General features: G+C 43.0%; 2 protein-coding genes across 3 annotated transcripts in view; both read left to right on the top strand.

Moving 5' to 3' along the window:
• CFAP52 (cilia and flagella associated protein 52) overlaps positions 1-7,096 on the top strand; it is a 39,708-nt gene extending 32,612 nt beyond the window's left edge. The window contains exons 11-14 of the mRNA XM_019755226.2: positions 133-284; positions 2,150-2,252; positions 5,126-5,237; positions 6,717-7,096. Of these exons, the coding sequence (XP_019610785.2) occupies positions 133-284; positions 2,150-2,252; positions 5,126-5,237; positions 6,717-6,892 (543 nt within the window). The 3' untranslated portion in view covers positions 6,893-7,096. The remainder of the gene's footprint in view (positions 1-132; positions 285-2,149; positions 2,253-5,125; positions 5,238-6,716) is intronic.
• A 1,835-nt stretch (positions 7,097-8,931) lies between these two features.
• USP43 (ubiquitin specific peptidase 43) overlaps positions 8,932-18,866 on the top strand; it is a 54,820-nt gene continuing 44,885 nt past the window's right edge. For both annotated transcript variants that reach the window (XM_019755224.2, XM_019755223.2), the window contains exons 1-2: positions 8,932-9,575; positions 17,087-17,218. In XM_019755224.2, the coding sequence (XP_019610783.2) occupies positions 9,078-9,575; positions 17,087-17,218 (630 nt within the window). In that variant the 5' untranslated portion in view covers positions 8,932-9,077. The remainder of the gene's footprint in view (positions 9,576-17,086; positions 17,219-18,866) is intronic.

Raw genomic sequence — 18,866 nt, 5'->3', positions numbered from 1 at the left:
CTGAGAGGCGAACAGGGGAAATTAAAACAAACAAAAAGTCAAACAGAGCAGAGGTGAAAAAGGTTTTGGAATTTTTTTTATCTCGTTGGAAGTCCCAGCCTGTATTGAGAGCCTGTGCTCTGTGGCTTTCAGGTGAGAGTGTGGCAGATAGGCTGCCAGACCCAGAAGCTGGAGGAGGCCCTGAAGGAGCATAAGTCTTCTGTGTCCTGCATTCGGGTGAAGAAGAACAACAAGGAGTGTGTCACAGCCAGCACAGATGGCACTTGCATCATTTGGGACCTTGTGTAGGTACCTGTGATGGGGAGGATGAAGTGGCACTTACAGACCCAACAATGCTAGCATTTTATTGAACTTGAGAGAAGATTCAAATGAAAGGTGGAAATCCTACTTAAGGCAACAGTCAGGGAAGTTCATCAGAAGCTATTCATCTCCATGACTGCTTGGGGTTTACAGACACTGGTAGAAAGGGTGTTAGTTTCCAGGAAGAGCTGGATGTTAGAAGTTTCTGGACAGACAGGGAAGTCACTTTCTGGATACACAAGGTGAAGCATGATTTAACTTATACTAATTCAATTCTAAGTGTTCTCCCAAACTGGAGAAGGGAAATAAGTAATGCAGGCAGTTCCCCTGGTCATGCCATGCAGTCTAGTCAAGCCCAGAGTGAGCTTGCTATGGGGGTGGCGTTGGCGTAAGTTGCCCTTTCCCTCAGTTGGCCATATTCTCAGGACTCTTACACTGTACGCATATTGCTACCCCCACAGAGTTAACTGACTCCAACCACTGCGACCAAAGCATGTAAACTTTATTGTTGGAGTAATTCAAGGACTTTCAAGGTTGATTCTTTTTCTTTTTTTACTAAAAGCATTTTTGCTATGTGTTATTATTTAGAATTAGGCCCTATTCCCCCAACCCTTCTCCCTGCCCAGCACCCTGCTACCTGCTACCACTCCTAAGATGCCTGGCTTGTGTGAATAAATACATTAGACTTGATTAAGTACAGAGGTGAGAGGGAAAAAAAAAAAGATAGATAGATAGATAGATAGATAGAGATATATAGATATAGATATATAAATATGAAACGTTCTTGATCAGAGAAGAGAATGGGAACTAAAGACAAAGATAGAACACTTCTTATTTAATACATTAAAAAGCAAGCTTCTGTCTTCTGGCTCTGCGTGTTTCTAACTTTGATGTGCATACAACTCACCTGGGGATCTTGTACTAATCTAGATTTCAATTCAGTAGATCTAGAGTGGTATCTGGGATGCTGCATTTGTAATGCCCCTGGGGCTGCTAGTCCAAGGACCCCACTTGTGGGAGGTGTTAGCTTACACTTGGACTTCCCATTGGGAAAACCTATAATTAGAAGGGCATGTCTATGCTTATTTCCATGAATGGTTTGTGACCACCTCAATATTTTAAAGCCTCCTTGTTCTGTAGCAGGAATATTGGGTTAATTTGTGCCAAAATCTTTAAAAATGGTCAATTCAGATACCATATTTGAAAATGTCCATAACGAGAAGAAACTGTGCAGAAGGAGCATTATTTTCGCCAGCAGAGTCTGGCCTGTGAAATGGCGGCTCAACCGCATCATCTATGGAAGCAGAAGCTAATTTCCACATTTTTTGATACGTACCTAAAGCAGTGTTTCTCAAACTATGTGCACATTAGAATCAACTAAGATGCCGATTCAAAAATGCAGATATGTGGGCTTCATCCCAAGCTACTGAATCCAAATCCCTAGAGGTTAGGCTCAGTACCATCAATTTTTATAAAGCCCTTCCCCGCGCTTTGCTGCTCAGCTTGTAGAGACCTTCACTTTAAAATGGCAGCCTCCGGAATATAGTACTTTGTGTAGCAGACAACAGGTTGACTCTGTGTTCAGCCTCTCTTACTTCCTTTTCCCTGGAATTTGAGGCTTTTCATTGAGTCCTGTGTGTAGTCGTGTAGAAAGGCCCCATCCAGTATCTTCTGACTGCACCATAGGTGCTCTGTGAGAATGCAAATGGAGTAGGCAGAGTAAGAGGAAGTCTGCCTGGGATAAATAAACCAACCCCAATCCAAGCTTGTCCCAAATCCAGTTTGCACACTAAATAACTTTTCTAGGGAACAGAAAGTCAAGTTTCAAGCTTCTGAATCTGTTTTTCAGACATCTTAGAAGGAACCAGATGATCCTGGCGAACACCTTATTCCAGTGTGTTTGTTATCACCCTGAAGAGTTCCAGATCATCACCTGTGGGACAGACAGAAAGGTGAGTACTGTTGGCAAGAGTCAAGATCTTTTTTTTTCTAATTTTTATTTTTTTCAAGATCTTTTTGGTACAAGAGAAAAGCAGTGAAGTGATGTGGCTGAGGGTGCAGGTTCTGGAGTCATGCCAGTTCAGATGACGGTTTTGCTATTGATCAGTGTGACTTTGGAAATGCCATGTAACCCTCTGGTGCCATCCCTTCCTCATCTGTAGAATGGAATGATGATACCACTGACCTCACAGAGTTGCTGTGAAGATTAAAGGCGTGCTCGTGTATAATGCTAATAGCAGGGTGCCTGCACATAGTAGGTACTCAGTACACATTCGTTTTTATTTTTAGGAAATTTCTGAGGCTGGAAAGGAGTTGGCTGTGCCCAAATCAGCTGTCACTTTGACTAAATTCAAACCGATTGTCACTAGAGCTCCTCATCGCTTAGCACTCTACTTCATCGATGTGTTAAAAATCTCTTAAGGTGGAGAGTTCATGTCCATGGGTGGAGATTGGTCCAAGGGGAATGTTTCCCCTTGGAGCAAACAATAGGCTTTAGGAGAGAGGCCATGGCGGGGCCAGGACACTAAGGTATCACCCACCCCGCCAGCCATATCAGATCAGCCCAATTACCTGCACATCCAGCTAACGGATTTGCTCTAATTCAGACTAGCTACAGAAACAATTGATGAGTTAAAAGTATAAAAATATTGTAGGAAACATACTCAAAGTGCCCCTCCAAGCCCCCCCCCCCACCTCCCACCACCCCAAATAAGAATCTAGGAGTGGAGCTTTTTCCTGTTTAAGCTTCCCAGGTGATTGAGGACTACTGCCCAAAGACACTTTGGCATAAAAAGCCAAGAAATACTGCCCCATCCAACTAGGATTTGCCTGACACAGGTAGAATGTTGTTGGGTCTGCCTCAACTCCAGTCTCTGTACATTGGCCTTGTTAGTTTCTTTGTGCTTCATTGGCCCAAACTGGCTTCGGCCTGTGCAGCCCCCAACCCCCTGTTTGACCTATGGTCTAAGAGGGCTTCCTCTTAGAATGGATAGTAGGGAGTTAACCACAACATCACTATAAATGCTTTGTATATGGTTCATAGAGTTTCTACATTAGTGTGACAGCTGCTATATTTTAGGTTTCAGTTTGTGAGACTTGAAACAGTCTATTTCGCTCTTATTAGACTTTTATCAGAATGTTTAAACCATAAATCATAAATCTGTAAAACTCTTCTAAGTACTGGGGACATGATAGTGTCCTTGCTGTCATGGAGCTTACTTATTTTATGTATTTATTATGGGCGGGAGGGGATGGAATTGGACAGTACACATGTAAAGAAATATATGAATGAACAATGAGTAATGTGACCAAAATGATATGAGGTGGTGAAAGAGCTGAAAAGAAAATAGAACAGGTTATATAATACTGGCTTGGGGAAGAAAGCTAGGATGGTCAGTGAAGACCTCCTTAAGGAGATAACGTTTGAACTGAGACCCGAGTGACAAAAGGACCTCACCATGCTGACATCTCTGGGAAGACCATCCCAAGCAGAGGATATTCAGGAAAGCCTGAGGCTTGATAAGTCTGCCCAGGAGAGACTTTGACTTCTTAGGCCAAGAAAGCGTGTAGTCAAGCACAAACTGCTTTTATGGGTGTACTTACTGAGAAATAAAATTATTGCTGTGCTTTTATAGTCCTCTACATTTTCACTATGAAAACAGAACTTTATATTAAAGCAATCAAGCATCAATAGAAATTATACACACACACACACACACACACATAGAGGGTGCCAAAAATATGTATACACATTTTAAGAAAGGAAAAACCTGTATTAAAATTCTAATACTTAATATATACCGATAACAAAAGATAAATACAAGTCACCTTTGACTTCTGCAATTACAAAAGGTGCTCAAAGTGGTGCTCATCAGTGTAATTTTAATACAGGTTTTTCCTTTCTTAAAATGTGTATACATTTTTTGGCACCCTCTGTATATATTTAATAGTATACACAATTTCTAGCTACATTCAGAGGAATACAGATTCCTGGCATAATGACTGGAACACAGCAAGTTTCCATCAACATGAAATCGAGAGAAAGGGGCGAAATGTATGCCCAAGTTCATATTCCTGATTCCTGGTCAAGTACTCTTTGTTTAGAAAGAAATTGTATTTTTGAGTAGGCTGTATACTTTTAAGTTTCAAAGTTCAAAAAGCATAAAAGTCGTATACTCAGAGAAAAATCTCCCTTCTTGAGCTCCGGTCTTCCCCCACTCCACCCCTAACCTAGTGTCCCTCCCCAGGAGGGGACCGATCTTATCAATTTGCTTGCAAACTCCACCCTGTAGAATGCTTTATTGCTTTGAGGCAGAAGAGAAGGTTGGGGATAAGGGTGGGGTGAAGAACAGGAAGGGCTGGCCCGTGACTTTGTAAGGCCCAGTCTCCAGAACTTTCCGGACTGCTCTTTCCCCAAGCTGAAGGAAGGAAATGCTTCAACCTCCCACCGGGTCTGAAGCTCCACTGGCCTGCTCCAAGGACAGAAGTGGGGAAAGCGGATGCCGTGTGGCTGTTTCCTTTTTCTTTTACAGCTTGCTTCAGACTCAATCTGCTTTATCTCATCAAAAGCACTTTCTGTCACAGTTTGGGTTTACCAGCATATCAACAGCTCTTTAAATAGAATGCAAATTTAAAAGCCAATACTAAAAATATTAAAATGGTTTCTCCACCCCCTGTTTTAGCCTATTTATAATTTCAGCCGATGTATCACCCCACGATGCATTTTTACTACCTTCTATATAAAGTCGAACCATCTTCTGTTAGCATGTGTGTGGATGATTCCACTGAGCTAGATCCTGCCTAATGCTTCTCTCCTGAATTCCAGATTGCTTACTGGGAAGTGTTTGATGGGTCGGTAATCAGAGAGTTGGAAGGTTCCTTGTCGGGGTCAATCAACGGTATGGATATCACACTGGAAGGAGTGTACTTTGTTACAGGTTAGTCCTGGGATTGGAACAGAAAGCCAAGCCCGACTTATTTACATAGGAACATGGAACTCCCAGGCGGGAGGCAACTGGAAGGGACCACAGAACAGTCTAAAGGGCAATGTGTTTTGATTCAGGCCTGAGCACTCAGCCAGTGTGGCTGGGAAAGTAAAATCCAGAAGTCGTATTTCAATGAGAGGAAACATTTGCCCAGGAGCCTTTGGGGCACAAAGAAAAGCTAAGCCTTACATTGCTGGTTTTTTTTTTTTTTTTTTTTTTTTAAGATTTTATTGGGGAAGGGGACCAGGACTTTATTGGGGGAACAGTGTGTTCTTCAGGACTTTTTTCCAAGTCAAGTTGTTGTCCTTTCAATCTTAGTTGTGGAGGGTTCTGTTCAGCTTCAAGTTGTCCTTTCAGTCTTAGTTGTGGAGGGTGCAGCTCAGCTCCAGGTCCAGTTGCCGTTGCTAGTTGCAGGGGGCACAGCCCACCAACCCTTGCGGGAGTCGAACCAGCAACCTTGAGAGGACGCGCTCCAACCAACTGAGCCATCTGGGAGCTCAGCGGCAGCTCAGCTCAAGGTGCCGTGTTCAATCTTAGTTGCAGGGGGCAGAGCCCACCATCCCTTGCGGGACTCGAGGAATTGAACTGGCAACCTTGTGGTTGAGAGCCCACTGGCCCATGTGGGAATCAAACCGGCAGCCTTCAGAGTTAGGAGCATGGAGCTCTAACCGCCTGAGCCACCGGGCCGGCCCCATTGCTGGCTTTTTTGTGGTAGGCTTCAATGATACAAATGAGCCTTAAATGGCTTGGGCTGTCCAGCATGTCTTGCTCTGTTATTTCCTGTTGACGTCTAAAATGCCAGGCTTTTATTTTTTAATTTTTTATTTTTTTAAGGCGGGCACAGCTCACAGTGGCCCACATGGGGATCGAACTGGCAACCTTGGTGTTATTATCACCACGCTCTAACCAGCTGAGCTAACCGGCCACCCTAAAATGCCAGGCTTTTAAATCAGCATTTCCAGGGGGCATTTACCACACAACATGCCTGTTGGAACAACATCAATATCACTTCCTGCCAGTCTCTTTGATTCTTCAGGATATTAACAAATAGATGCCCCCAATGAATTAGTCTCACAACTACTTTTACTGAAAACAAGGTATAAAACCAGACATGGTGTGATCACAATCACATACACAGATATACATGTATACCTGTACACTTATGAAAAAAACACTGGCAGGAACTAAACCAAGATGTTACTAGTGGTTATTTTGGGGTGGTGGGATCAAGGGTGATGTCACCTCTTTGTATTTTCCCCCCGAATTTTCTATAACAGATCTAGACTTTTATAATCAAGGAAAAGTGTTATTATACAAACGTATTTTCTTCCTTTAAGTTAGCACATGGGGGATGGGTTGAAAATGATCCAGTTATTTGAAATCAGAGCTGTTTATTCTGTTACAGCAATGCCATATAAATGTCTTTTTCAGGTGGAGATGACCATCTGGTCAAAGTTTGGGATTATAACGAGGGTGAAGTGACTCACGTTGGGATTGGGCACAGTGGCAACATCATGCATATCCGGATAAGTCCGGGAAATCAGTACATCATTAGTGTAAGTGCAGATGGAGCCATTTTGAGGTGGAAGTACCCATTTGCCTCATGAAGCAACAGGGGACTCCTGGTTCCCGGCATTGCACAGTTCTGCAGAAGGCTGAGCTCAGATAACTCCAAAGTTGGTTTTGATTTCTTACATTTGTGTTTTTGTTCTTTAGTCAAAATATTTTATTTGTAAGTTTCTCCTTTCCTTGATAGAATGCATTCTACATTCTTACATTATATATTAAAATTGAAATATGTTCAAGAATAATTTGTCCACGCCTGTTAATTAAAAGTTTATTATGAAAAAACTCCCTGTGTTGATTTTCTGTCATAATTCCTTTCTGTGACTCTGAAAAACTCATAGTCCTTCCTCATGATATGTGCACAGATAGCTTTGCTGACGTCCTTTAAGAATAAGGAGGGCCAGCTTACCTTCTTAATCAGCATTTCATTGGTCAAGCTGCATGGGGCAAGACTTGGTTTTGAATCCAGATAATGGGTAGGTCTTTTTTTTTTTAAACTCTCTGAGCCACTATTTTCCCTTTTGTAAAGCAAGAATAAAATTTTTGTAAAAGCAAGAATTTGCTTTTAAACCATGCTCAAAAGGTTACTGTGAGAATTAAGTGAAATAATGTAGTAAAGTTCCTGCAGAATTCCTGACAGAGTAGAGAGTTAAACATGAATTATGGTGCTTTCTCCAAGGAAATGTGTTGAGGATCTTGGGGTGATTATCAAGGATGAAATTTTATAGGTGCTTGTTTGGAGTTGGCCACAAAATCTTTTTCCTGTGCTTACCACCAGAAGGGCAAGGGAATGGACCTTGTGTATTAATAATCCAACCGGGTGTTCTTTTCCGGAGGGGGTCAATAATGACATTTTCCAGAAACACCAAGTCCCCAATGCATAGTATAGTCTTTTGTTCTAAGCTTATTCTTTATCCTTAACTAATGCTCCTTTTTTTTTTTTTGTATCTGGTGACTTGCTGCTGGCCCTATTTGACATACCAAGGTAGATATTTAACAAATGATCACTTATTTATCAAATAATAAGTAACATTTCAGGACATTGGTGTAATAATGAATACTGATCTCTTTTTGAGCTAGAAATTGATGAGAAATTCATTTTGTAACTTTGCCTGATTTAATATAAACCTGTTACGGGATAAAGCGAGCGGAGGCCGGCAGTTACTCAGGGAATCAAGGGCCAGGCAAGGCAAAGCCAATTCTGATTGGGTAACAATTCAGCAAGGATTTTGCGTTAAGCAGAGGAGGTAACGGAGTAGGGGGACCTTTTGAGATCCAGAAAGCTGATCAGCAAATACTATACTGTACGGAGGTTGGAAAGGGCCACCCTGTGGGGTCAGCAGTCCACAGACCCAGGTCGAGTTCCGGTTTCTTTGCTTACAGGTCTTGTGGCCTCGGTATATTGCGTTAACCCCTCTGAGCCCGTTTCTCCATCGATTAAAGAGAGGATGGTCAAATCTCGCCAAGTTTTTGGAAAATAACTCTAACCTAGCCTGTACTTTAAAAAAGCGAACCATAACCATCTCGGTTATTTCACGCGGGATCACACGCGGCTTCCAGTTCTAGTCCCAGGAAGGCTGGTCCGGGCAAAGGCTCTGCCTACCCTAAGGCGCAGACAGGCTGGAAGGAGTGGCGCCACCTGTCCGCACACACCTGAGCCCGCGGAGGAACCAGCTGTGCACAAAAGCGCACCCCACCCCATCACAGCACCCAGTGCACTTCGCTCACCCTGCCAGAGGTTGCCCTTTGGAGAGTCTTCCTTTCCCTTTTCTTCATATTCACCTGGACGTAATTACAAGAATTTTAGAAATAGCCAGGACTTTGCGATCTACTAGGCGCTTTCAAATTTATCATTCCTCTATTATTTCCACAGCTTGAAGGCCGGGGTGGGGGGGCGCGAAAGACGCAGGTAAATTCAGGTCTGTCAATTTATGAGAGGTATGGGAGGGAGGGGAACGTGAACTCCGCGACTCCTAGTGTTTTATTTCCAGTCCGCACCGCGGGGCGGGGTGGGTGGCCCAGCGCTGCCCTGAGGCGGAACCTGCGACTGGATTCCCGCGCGGGGCGGGGTGGCCCCGCCCTTGGCCCCGCCTCCGCCTGGTCCGGACACACCTGGCCCGCAGGTAGCCTGCGCCGGGGAGCCTGTCCGGGGTTGTAAGGGCCTGTTAGCCGCTGGTCTGCTCGGGGTCCTGGGGCTGCGCTCCGGGAGGCGCGCCGACGGGAGCCATGGAGCCGGGCCCGGGGGCCGCCGCAGGAGAGGAGCCGCCCGCGCCACGGCCCCGCCGCCGCCGCTCCCTGCGCCGCCTGCTCAGCCGTTTCCTGCTGGCGCTAGGCAGCCGCTCCCGCCCGGAGGACTCGCCACCTCGGGCCAAGCCGGGACACTGCGATGGCGACGGTGAGGGGGGCTTTGCCTGCTCCCGGGCCCCGGCTCCAACCGCTCCCGGGAGCCCCGGGGAGGAGCGCCCGCCCGGATCCCAGCCCCAGCTTCCCGCGGGCGATGGGGCGCGGCCCCCCGGCGCGCAGGGCTTGAAGAACCACGGCAACACCTGTTTCATGAACGCCGTGGTGCAGTGTCTCAGCAACACCGACCTGCTGGCTGAGTTCCTGGCGCTGGGGCGCTACCGGGCGGTGCCCGGCCACGCGGAGGTCACCGAGCAGCTGGCGGCGCTAGTGCGCGCGCTCTGGACACGCGAATACACGCCCCAACTTTCCGCGGAGTTCAAGGTAGGCAGCGCCCTGCCGCCTACCGCCGTTGCCGCTCGGCAGTAACGTCGTTCCGGCCCTTCTGGTTTCGCTTCTTGGAAAGTGTATGCTCCATCAGGAAAGGGTTTTCCTGGGGCCTTCTTTAGATGACATTTACCAGTTCCTCCTCGGGTGACCGCTCTTGTTTTGAGTTGATTGGGTGTGCTGTATCAGAGATGGCATCCTTTTGTTTAGCGTAAATTAAATCCCCTAGGACGTGTTAGCATGGGTTTGTATCCATTTTCCCCAGCATCACGGTCTACTTATTCGGGATGCTGCAGGGTCCTGAGACTTTGGAAGTTACATGTATCATTTCACCCGGGGTTAAAGCGGGGCGTTTGTTTGGGGCGTTTGTTTGGGATTCAAGAGTTCCTGATAATCGATGCGCATGGCTTGCTTCCTGTTTAAAAACCACAGCTCTGGGCAGAGCTGAAGCTTTCCATAGACTAGTGATTGTTGTTCTTGGGGGAGGGGGAACCTGTCAGTGTTCATTCCACAAGCATCACCGACCGCTCTGAGTTTCAGCCTGAGAAAGCTATCCTTGCCATGTGACCCACGAGGATGCCAAGCCCCACCTTCCTCTCTCCTGCTTCCACTAGTGAAGTGCTGTGCTGCAGGAATCCGTGGGTGAAATGGGCGTCGTTAATATAGCTTTTTGGCAACATTTGCTTTTAAAATATGAGAGGCACTATGGGATAGTGGTTAAGAGCAAGGTCAATGGAGCTTTGTGACCTTGAGCAAGTTTCCAAAACTCGCTGTGCCTCAATTTTCCTCATCTGTAAAATGGGACCAGGATGGCACCTTACCTTTTACAGTATAGCCTTGTTGTGAAGATTAAATGAGTTATATGTACAGCATTTAAAACAGTGCCTGGCCCCAAGGAACTTTTCATTATTCTGTCATTACACTTCTTTACCTGGAGAGACCTAGGAGGGAGGGAGGTAAATCTTTGTACTTTTCTCATGCTGGATGCTGTCTCATCCAGTTACTTCAGGGACCGGAGAGGTGAGAGTAGCTTGAAAAAAAAAAAAACCTTCCAAATTACTAATCACCCTCTGTGACTCACCAGGATTTCCTATCTGCCTGCTCTGAATCCCCTAGGATCTGGAAGCTCCCAGTGAGCCTTGGGGAATGGAAGGGTAATCGAGTTGTTAATATGTTAATGAGGGTGATGTGCCCTGGGTTTTCCTGGGACTTTCTGGGTAGCCAGCCTTGAGGGCAATCGGGTTTTAAACCTTGCTGATTGAAATCTAGGTGAGTTCCTCCAATTTTACAGGTGAAGACATAAATATTCATTCATCCAACAACTATTGCTTGAGTGTCCAGACACTGTAACAGGCACATGAAATGCATGAATGATTAGTATAAAACCTGATTCCGGGGCTGCTCCCCAGGATCTTACAGTCCAGTGGGAGAGATGGAGGGTAATGAAATAATCACAGGCACATGATTAGAGTTTGTGACAAGTGCTAGAAAATAAAAATACAAGGAGCTGTGGTAATTCTGCCCAGAGGATGTGATTTGATTGGAAGAGGTACAGTGGAGAGGGGCAGGAAGGTTACCCTGGAGAGGTTAATCATTGAGTTGAGTTTTGGAGCAGAAAGGGTCAACTAAGGACATTGGAATATGTGAAAGTGCATTCCAGGCCTTGGGACTGAAGGTGCCAATCACTGAGGTGGGTGGGGCTGAGGAGCTAGGCAGAATAAATGAACGGTTGAAAGAATTAATAAGAGTCTGTGTAACCTGGGGCGGGGAGGAAAGACTGGAGAATTGGTTGGGGACAAGCCATGTAAGGTTTTGGAAAGGAGTTTGGTCCTCAGGAGGGATTTTTAGCTTCAGGCAGAGGGAGTTAAATTGAGAAGGTGCCAGCACGCTGGAGTGAGCTATCCATCCCCAGACCTGCACTCCAGGATGGGGGTGCAGTGCTCCCCTTTCCTGAGCCCTGAGTCACCCAGCTTCCTACAGACAGTAGGCTACTCTTTGTTTTAACAACAAATGATTACATACATTTAAAATATCCTGTTCATGATATTATCTATAATATTTTGCTTTTCTAATGATGTAATTAAATATGTGTATACTATAAAAAAATTGGAAAGTGCAAAAATGTAAAAAAAAGATCTGGAACTCCACTAGAGGTAACCATCTCTGGAGATAATCATCATACACATTGATGTGTTTCAAAGTACATACAAACATTTCAAAATTCCAATTTCATATCCTGCTTTTTTAAAAAAAACCTATTATCATAAGACTTTCTCCTGGTCATTCAAATAGTCTACAGAATTTAATTTGTAATGATTGCATAATATTTTATTAAATGAACCAATCCCTATGGAGACATTTAGGCAGTTTTCCAGTTATCACACTGTATTGAAAATTCTTGTATTTAAATCATTGTCCTCAGCTCTGCTCATTTCCATAAGCTTAATTCCTTGAAGTGAAATTACATGGTCAAAGCAAAGATTAATATTTTGCTATTTTTGTTTTTTGGTTTTTAAATCAACTTTATTGTAAATTATGTTCAGTGAAATACACCCATTTTTAAAAATAGAGTTATATTTGACATAAAACATTGTGTAAGTTTAAGGTGTATAGTAGTTCTCTCCTTATCCACGGGGATACATTCCAAGACCCCCAGTGGATACCTGAAACTGCAGGTAGCACTGAACCCTGTAAATACCGTTTTTTCCTATATATATGCATACCTCTGATAAACTTTAGTTTACAAATTAGGCACAGTTAAGCGATTAAGAGCAACTAATAATAAAAGAGAATCACTTTAACAATATACTGTAATAAAAGTTATGTGAATGTGATCTCTCAAAATATCTTACTGTACTGTACTCACCCTTCTCTTGATGATGTAAGATGATAAGATGCCTCTGTGATGAGGTGAAGTGAGGTGAGTGACATAGGCATTGTGACAGAACCTGAGGCTACCATAAGGGTGCCTTGAACACAAGAACTGAGCCAGTCGATCTGATAACTGAGACGGCTACTAAGTGACTAATGGGCAGGGAGCATATGCAGCTTGGAGACACTGGACAAAGGGATGATTCACATCCTGGGCAAGATGGAGTGGGACAGTGTGAGATTTCATCGTGCTACTCAGAACGGAGCACAATTTAAAAGTTATGAATTGTTCATTTCTGGAATTTTCCATTTAATGTTTTCGGACCTTGGTTGACTTCATGTAACTGAAAGTGTGCAAAGCAAAAACGAGGATAAGGGGGGATTACTGTACATCATACAATGTACATACTGTGCATTGATACATTTATGTTACAATATGATGGCCATAGGAGTGTTAGCTACCATCTCTATCCTGTCACATAATTATCATTTCTTCTAGGGTTAGGAGCAATTAAAATCTAGTCTCTTAGGAAGTTTAATGTTTATAATACAGTTTTGTACTGTGTGTTAGGTCTCCAAGTCTTATTTATTTATGAGTTGCATGTTTGTTCCTTTAAACACCTGTGCCATTCCCCCACTCCTCGGGCCCTGAAAAACATCATTTTACTTTGTTTTTATGATTTCTGTTATTTTTTTGATTAGGAGGTATAGGATTTTTCCACACTTCTTGCTAGTTGTAAGACTGCTCTTGGAATCGTCTACTTATGTCATTTGTCTATCCAATCTGCCTTCGTCTTAATGTTATTTTTACTTGTTTCTATAAGTTCTTCAATCCTTGTTGTATTTCCTGCAAATGTTTTCTCCAAACTTTCTTCTCTCCCTATCTCAATACTGGAAGTTTTAGATTTATTTGTATTACACCGTTGATAAATATTCTATTTTATGTGTTTCTAGTTTTTCTATGGTTACATTAAGGATTTCAGCCGTCTAGGATTTATCTTAGCTTACGTGCTTAAAGATCCATTTTACACCTATGATTTTAGGCACAGAGTATGCCTCAAGTGACGTACTAGAGGAATTGCTTTTTAAAACACAGGATGCTTTCATCACACTTATGTTTTGGCAGTTCTTGACAAAACAGTAAGACATAAAATGGAAATGGAGTCAAAAATATTGAACAGAAAGAAAATTACCAAATAGCCCTAGAAATCCATATTTTATAATTATCACTATCACTAATGAGGTCAGATACAAGATAAAAAGAAAAAGCAATAGTCATTTAGAACACTATAAAAATTAGATTTCATTCGTGAAAACAACCAGAAGTATGAAATAACTAGGAATAATTTTAATAAGAAATATGTTAAAAATTATAAGTGTTTGAGAGAAGACACACACATGGATGGAGTGATGCTATGTTGTAGGGTAGAAATACCAAATATTTCCGCATTTGCCTCCCAAGTTAAAATTTAGCTTTAATGCATTTCTAGTCACATTTCAATAGACTTTCTATGGGAATGTCCTCTGTAGGAATCGATAGGTTACATTATAAAAAATCTTCTGGAAAACACCTGCCAGATACTGTTACAATTGGAAAAAGACCAATAAAGAACAATATTCACTATAAAAAAAATTTTTTTGCAATGTACAAATGAGAATGAAATAAACCACCTATGGTCCTATCCTTCTATGATAACCATTTATTAATATTTTGCCTTATATTTTCTGGTCTTTGTCTATCTACAAATATATACAAAACAATCTCAGATAGATATGTTTGCATTTTTTTCAATGACAGGATCACTTCTTTTCTCGTTAGTATTTCCTCAAGCATAATTTTTAAGGCCATCTAATATGAATGTGCCACAAGTTTTTCCCTGATAATTTTGATACTTAGAAATAGCTTTGCTTGTATCTCTCATTCCTTAATCTAAATCCCCCAATTACAGTTAACCCTTGAACAATGCTGGGGTTAGGGGCACTGACACTCCCCCCAACCCTGTGCAGCCAGAAATTGAGTATAACTTTTGACACCCCCAAATCTTAACTATTAATAGCCTCCTGTGGACCAGAAACCACCGGTAACACAAACTGTCCATTAACACATATTTTGTGTTATATGTATTATATACTGTATTCTTACAATCAAGTAAGCTAGAGAAAAGAAAATCATGAGAGAAAATACACTAACAGTATTTATTTTTAAAAATTTGTGTATAAGTGGACCGGTGCAATTCCAACTTGTGTTGTTCAAGCGTCAACTGTACTGTTTATATCCAAGGACATTTTTAAGGCCCTGTTTTGTCTATCAGCTTGAAGGTGTCAAATTCTTTCTGGAAAGGTTGTGTAGCCAGGCTGCCATGAAAAGCGTGTCAGTCTTGAAGGATTAGCATGATTAACAGGAGAGGAATGGTCACTCGGAAGGAAGAAACAATAAAGGTATATATAGATTTTTGAAGTAGGGAAGTATGTTTGGGGCCACCTGAGTGGCTGGAGCTTTGAAACACATGAGAAAAGTGGTGAGATACCTGGATGGGCCAGACCGGAGAAGGGGTTTGGACTGTTAGGGAGTGAGTTAAATCAGGAAGAGTTTGGAGTAGGGGCGTGGCGTTATCCACTGGGGCTGTAGGAAAATGAGTCTGTCCTGCCATGCAGGCAGTGGGCTGGCAGGGGCAGATTGTCAGGGCTGGGCTCCTTTATGGGCAGGTATTGTCATCTGGGTAGCAGTACTTCAGACGCAGCAGTGGGAATGGAACTCTCCTGAAGGGGCGGGGCAGAATCCAGAATGCTTGGCAACTGACTGAAGTGGGTGTGAGAGAGAATCTGAAGGGGGAAACTGACCTTAAGAGGAAGAGCTGATTTTCGAGATTTCACTTTGGTGGGGCTGGCTGCTCTGCCAGGAACGAATATTGGTACTAAGGATAGAGGTTTTAGGGTACCTGGGGAGTAGGGTGGTCAGGTAAAATACATGATGCCCAGTTAAATTTGAATTTCAGATAAACAACAACTTTCTAGTATAAATGTATCCGAGATATTGCATGGGACAAACTTGTACTATGAACGTTGCTCATTGTTTATTGCTTATTCATTTTGTTCACTAAATCTGGCAGTCTTACTACGTGCAGAGAAGCCTGGGAGAACTAGACCCTCCAGTGAACCAGACAAGTGTGATTAAAACATACCGTGTTTCCCCAAAAATAAGACCCAACCAGAAAATAAACCCTAGCATGATTTCAGGATGACATTCGTCCTGACATTGCATCTTTTGGAGCAAAAATTAATATAAGATCCTGTCTTATTTTCGGGGAAACATGGTAGACTCAGAACTAGCATTTCAATTAATTAAATCCTGGATTTTGCTTCATCTCATCCTGAAGTTTCCTTTAAATTCCAAGAGAAGAGTAAACGAAAGGAAAAGAATAAAGCCCAGGCCATCGGGTTTGATTGGCAGTGGTGAGGCCGCCTGGGTCCGCCTCCTTGCTCAGACTGCTCCCTTTGGCGGGCGTGAGCGGAGAATTGGCCTGGGTGCCACGAGGCCTGATGCCTGGCTCTGCAGTCTCAGGGTGGCATAAACAACCATATGTACTGTGCACACACACAGACAAGGGGATTCACTTACACGCAGATGCTCATGCTTGCACATGAATTTAAAAAAAAAGTCCCTGGAAAGATGCTTAAGAAACTGACAGTTGACCTGTCTCTGGGGAGGGGTCTACAGGGATAGGGGCCAAGTACAAGGAAGACTCTTCATTCCTGTCTTTTGAATTCCTTTTCAAAAGTATGTGTATATATATAGTGCCTTTTGACATAACTTTTAAAAAGCTGCAATACGCATTTATACAGAAAATGACAAAAGTTGTTACACAATTGAACAGGACCGTGCGGGAGGCGCAGGGAATCTAAGTGTCTGGAGGGCAGGGAGTCCTGTTTGTGTTGTTCACTGTTGTGTCCTCAATCTGGAGAATGGTGCCTGGCACGCGGTAGGCACTCAGTGAATATTTATTAAAAGAATGAAGGTTGAAAATGATCAAACATTTTGTGGTCTAACCACAGAAAGCGAAGTTTGCACTTGGGTTTCACACACAGTAGAAGAGTCCATGAAGGAGCGTCATGCCTGGTGGTTAAGGAAGTCCGCTTCACCACGCCGGGTGGTCATTTGCAAAGAGAGAGAGTTGATGCTGTGGGAGTGAATGAAATCACTGAGGGGGAGGGTAAGGCAAGAAGCTGCCTCCGCTGCGGGATGAACAGAGGCAAACGGTGTGGAAATAGATGGAAGGAAGGGGGCCAGGGAGCATGTGCCTGAGCAATCAAGGGACAAGAGCTTCAGGGAGGATGGATGGTCAACAGAATCAAAATATTCAACAGAGACAACCCTATGGGTTTTCAAAGGCCAGAACAGACATCAGTAGTCTTTCTGGATAAAAAGATACCTTCACCTATACAGAAAACCCTTGTAGCATCTGGGACACTGCCCCAAAAGGGCAGGCATTAGCAGGAAAGACCATTTCTCACTCCATACTGTTTCTGTGTTGTCATCCCAGGTCTGGGCTGAAGAGTGACCACTGGTAGACCTGGAGCTTATAGGCCCTTATTTGGTTATTGGAAGGGCTGAATTGACCCTCTGGTTTTCTTTTCAGAATGCTGTTTCCAAGTACGGCTCTCAGTTCCAAGGCAATTCCCAGCATGACGCCCTGGAGTTCCTGCTCTGGTTGCTGGATCGCGTGCATGAGGACTTGGAAGGCTTATACCTAGGGCCAGGGTCCGAGAAGGTCGGTCACGCTCAAAACAACACACTGTATTTGATTTTCTTTTCTTCCCTCCCAACTCCTCAAAACTGAATCTTCAAATTCAGATTCTTAGATTCCTGTGTATTCTGGCTCCTGTATACACAGCGCTGTTCCCTGGTCTTTTCTCTTCTTTCTCTTAACTCTGTTTGTTGTAGACAATGCATTTCCTCCCGCTGCGTTTCCTTCTTCTCTAATCCCAGTGATATAGTGAATAGTGTTTCCTTTTGGCTTAAAATTGGAAAAATCTCATTTTTGTCAACATTCTGTGCATTTGTGTGGTCATCTGAGGCCATGACCACCATTGCTTATGATTTTCAGATGGTGACGTTTTAACTCTACCATGGCTTTGTCAGTGACATATCCTACAGAGTAACAATTCCCATTTTTGCCCCTAAAGACATAGGATGGATATGTGCATCTTTACATGTGTGCACTCACTTAGCGTTCCCAGATTTTGATGGAACTTCAAACCTTTGGGAGTAAGAAAACACTGCAATCATTTGTAGTGGCCACATTTAATTGATACGTCAGCTCTGTTCTCTATGGGCTTTGCTAAATAAAGATCGATGGTGGGTTCTTCTTTAATGCTATCTTTTTATCTCTCACTTAAGAAAGTGAAAGCAAGGGAGTTATACCATGAGTGAGCGAAGTTATTAGAACAGCATCCATGAATAAGCTGCTGTAATTTAAAAAATGTACCATAAGCTTTGGAAATCAATCAGTCATGCATTCCTTTTGCTGTGTCTCAAAACTGTTCCAGATGCAGCTACAAGAACTGCTTTCGCAGTTTTTTGTTTGTTTGTTTTACATTTGGACACTTTATTACCATCCGTCTCACGAGTCAATTAAAAAACCCTTTGGAAGTCTTTATGTCTTGCAACTGTCATCTTCCCCTCCTTTCATTATTTACTTGAAGCCCATCATTCTAGAGGAATAAAGGATGATGGCCGTGGCAGTCATGTAGGATGAGTTAAGTCTACAGATCTAATGTACAGCATAACGACTGTGGTTAATAATACTGGACATTTTCTAAGAGTAGATCTCAGGTGTTCTCACTACACACCAAAAAGGTAAACTATGTGAAGAGATGGATATATAAGTTGAATGGTGGTAATCATCTCTCTATGTATGTGTATATCAGATCATCATACTATATACCTTAAATGTATACAATTTTTATTAAAAAAGAAAAAGAATGAATGGCTTAGGAAGCTGAGTCATTATTTTTAACTTGTCCACATAGCCAGCTCTTATCTTTGTTTCTTTCTCTTTTAAAATGACAAGTTGCAACTTTAAGAAAAGGCGAACAGAACTATATATGTCTCAATAAAAATAGACCCATTTTAAACAACAACATAATGTAACTAAAAGCTAAGAGTTTGATGGAGCTGCAAAAACAGTCCTCTTGCCCAATATAGCAAGTTGCCAGATGCATGAAACAAAGGAAGTAATGCTTGTACAGAGTACTCCTTGGCTCACATCTCGGAGCGTTATACACAGTATGAGTAACAAGTATCATTTATGGAGTGGTGCTAGGGTTATTTTCTCCATTTTATATATCTGTAAACCAAGAATCAGAGAGGTCGGGTAACCTTCCCAAAGCAACACAGTTAGAGAAGGGACAGAGTCA

The sequence above is a fragment of the Rhinolophus sinicus genome, linkage group LG15 (genome assembly GCF_036562045.2).
Source record: "Rhinolophus sinicus isolate RSC01 linkage group LG15, ASM3656204v1, whole genome shotgun sequence".
NCBI lineage: Eukaryota > Metazoa > Chordata > Mammalia > Chiroptera > Rhinolophidae > Rhinolophus > Rhinolophus sinicus.
This window is presented reverse-complemented; position numbering and strand designations above follow the sequence as displayed.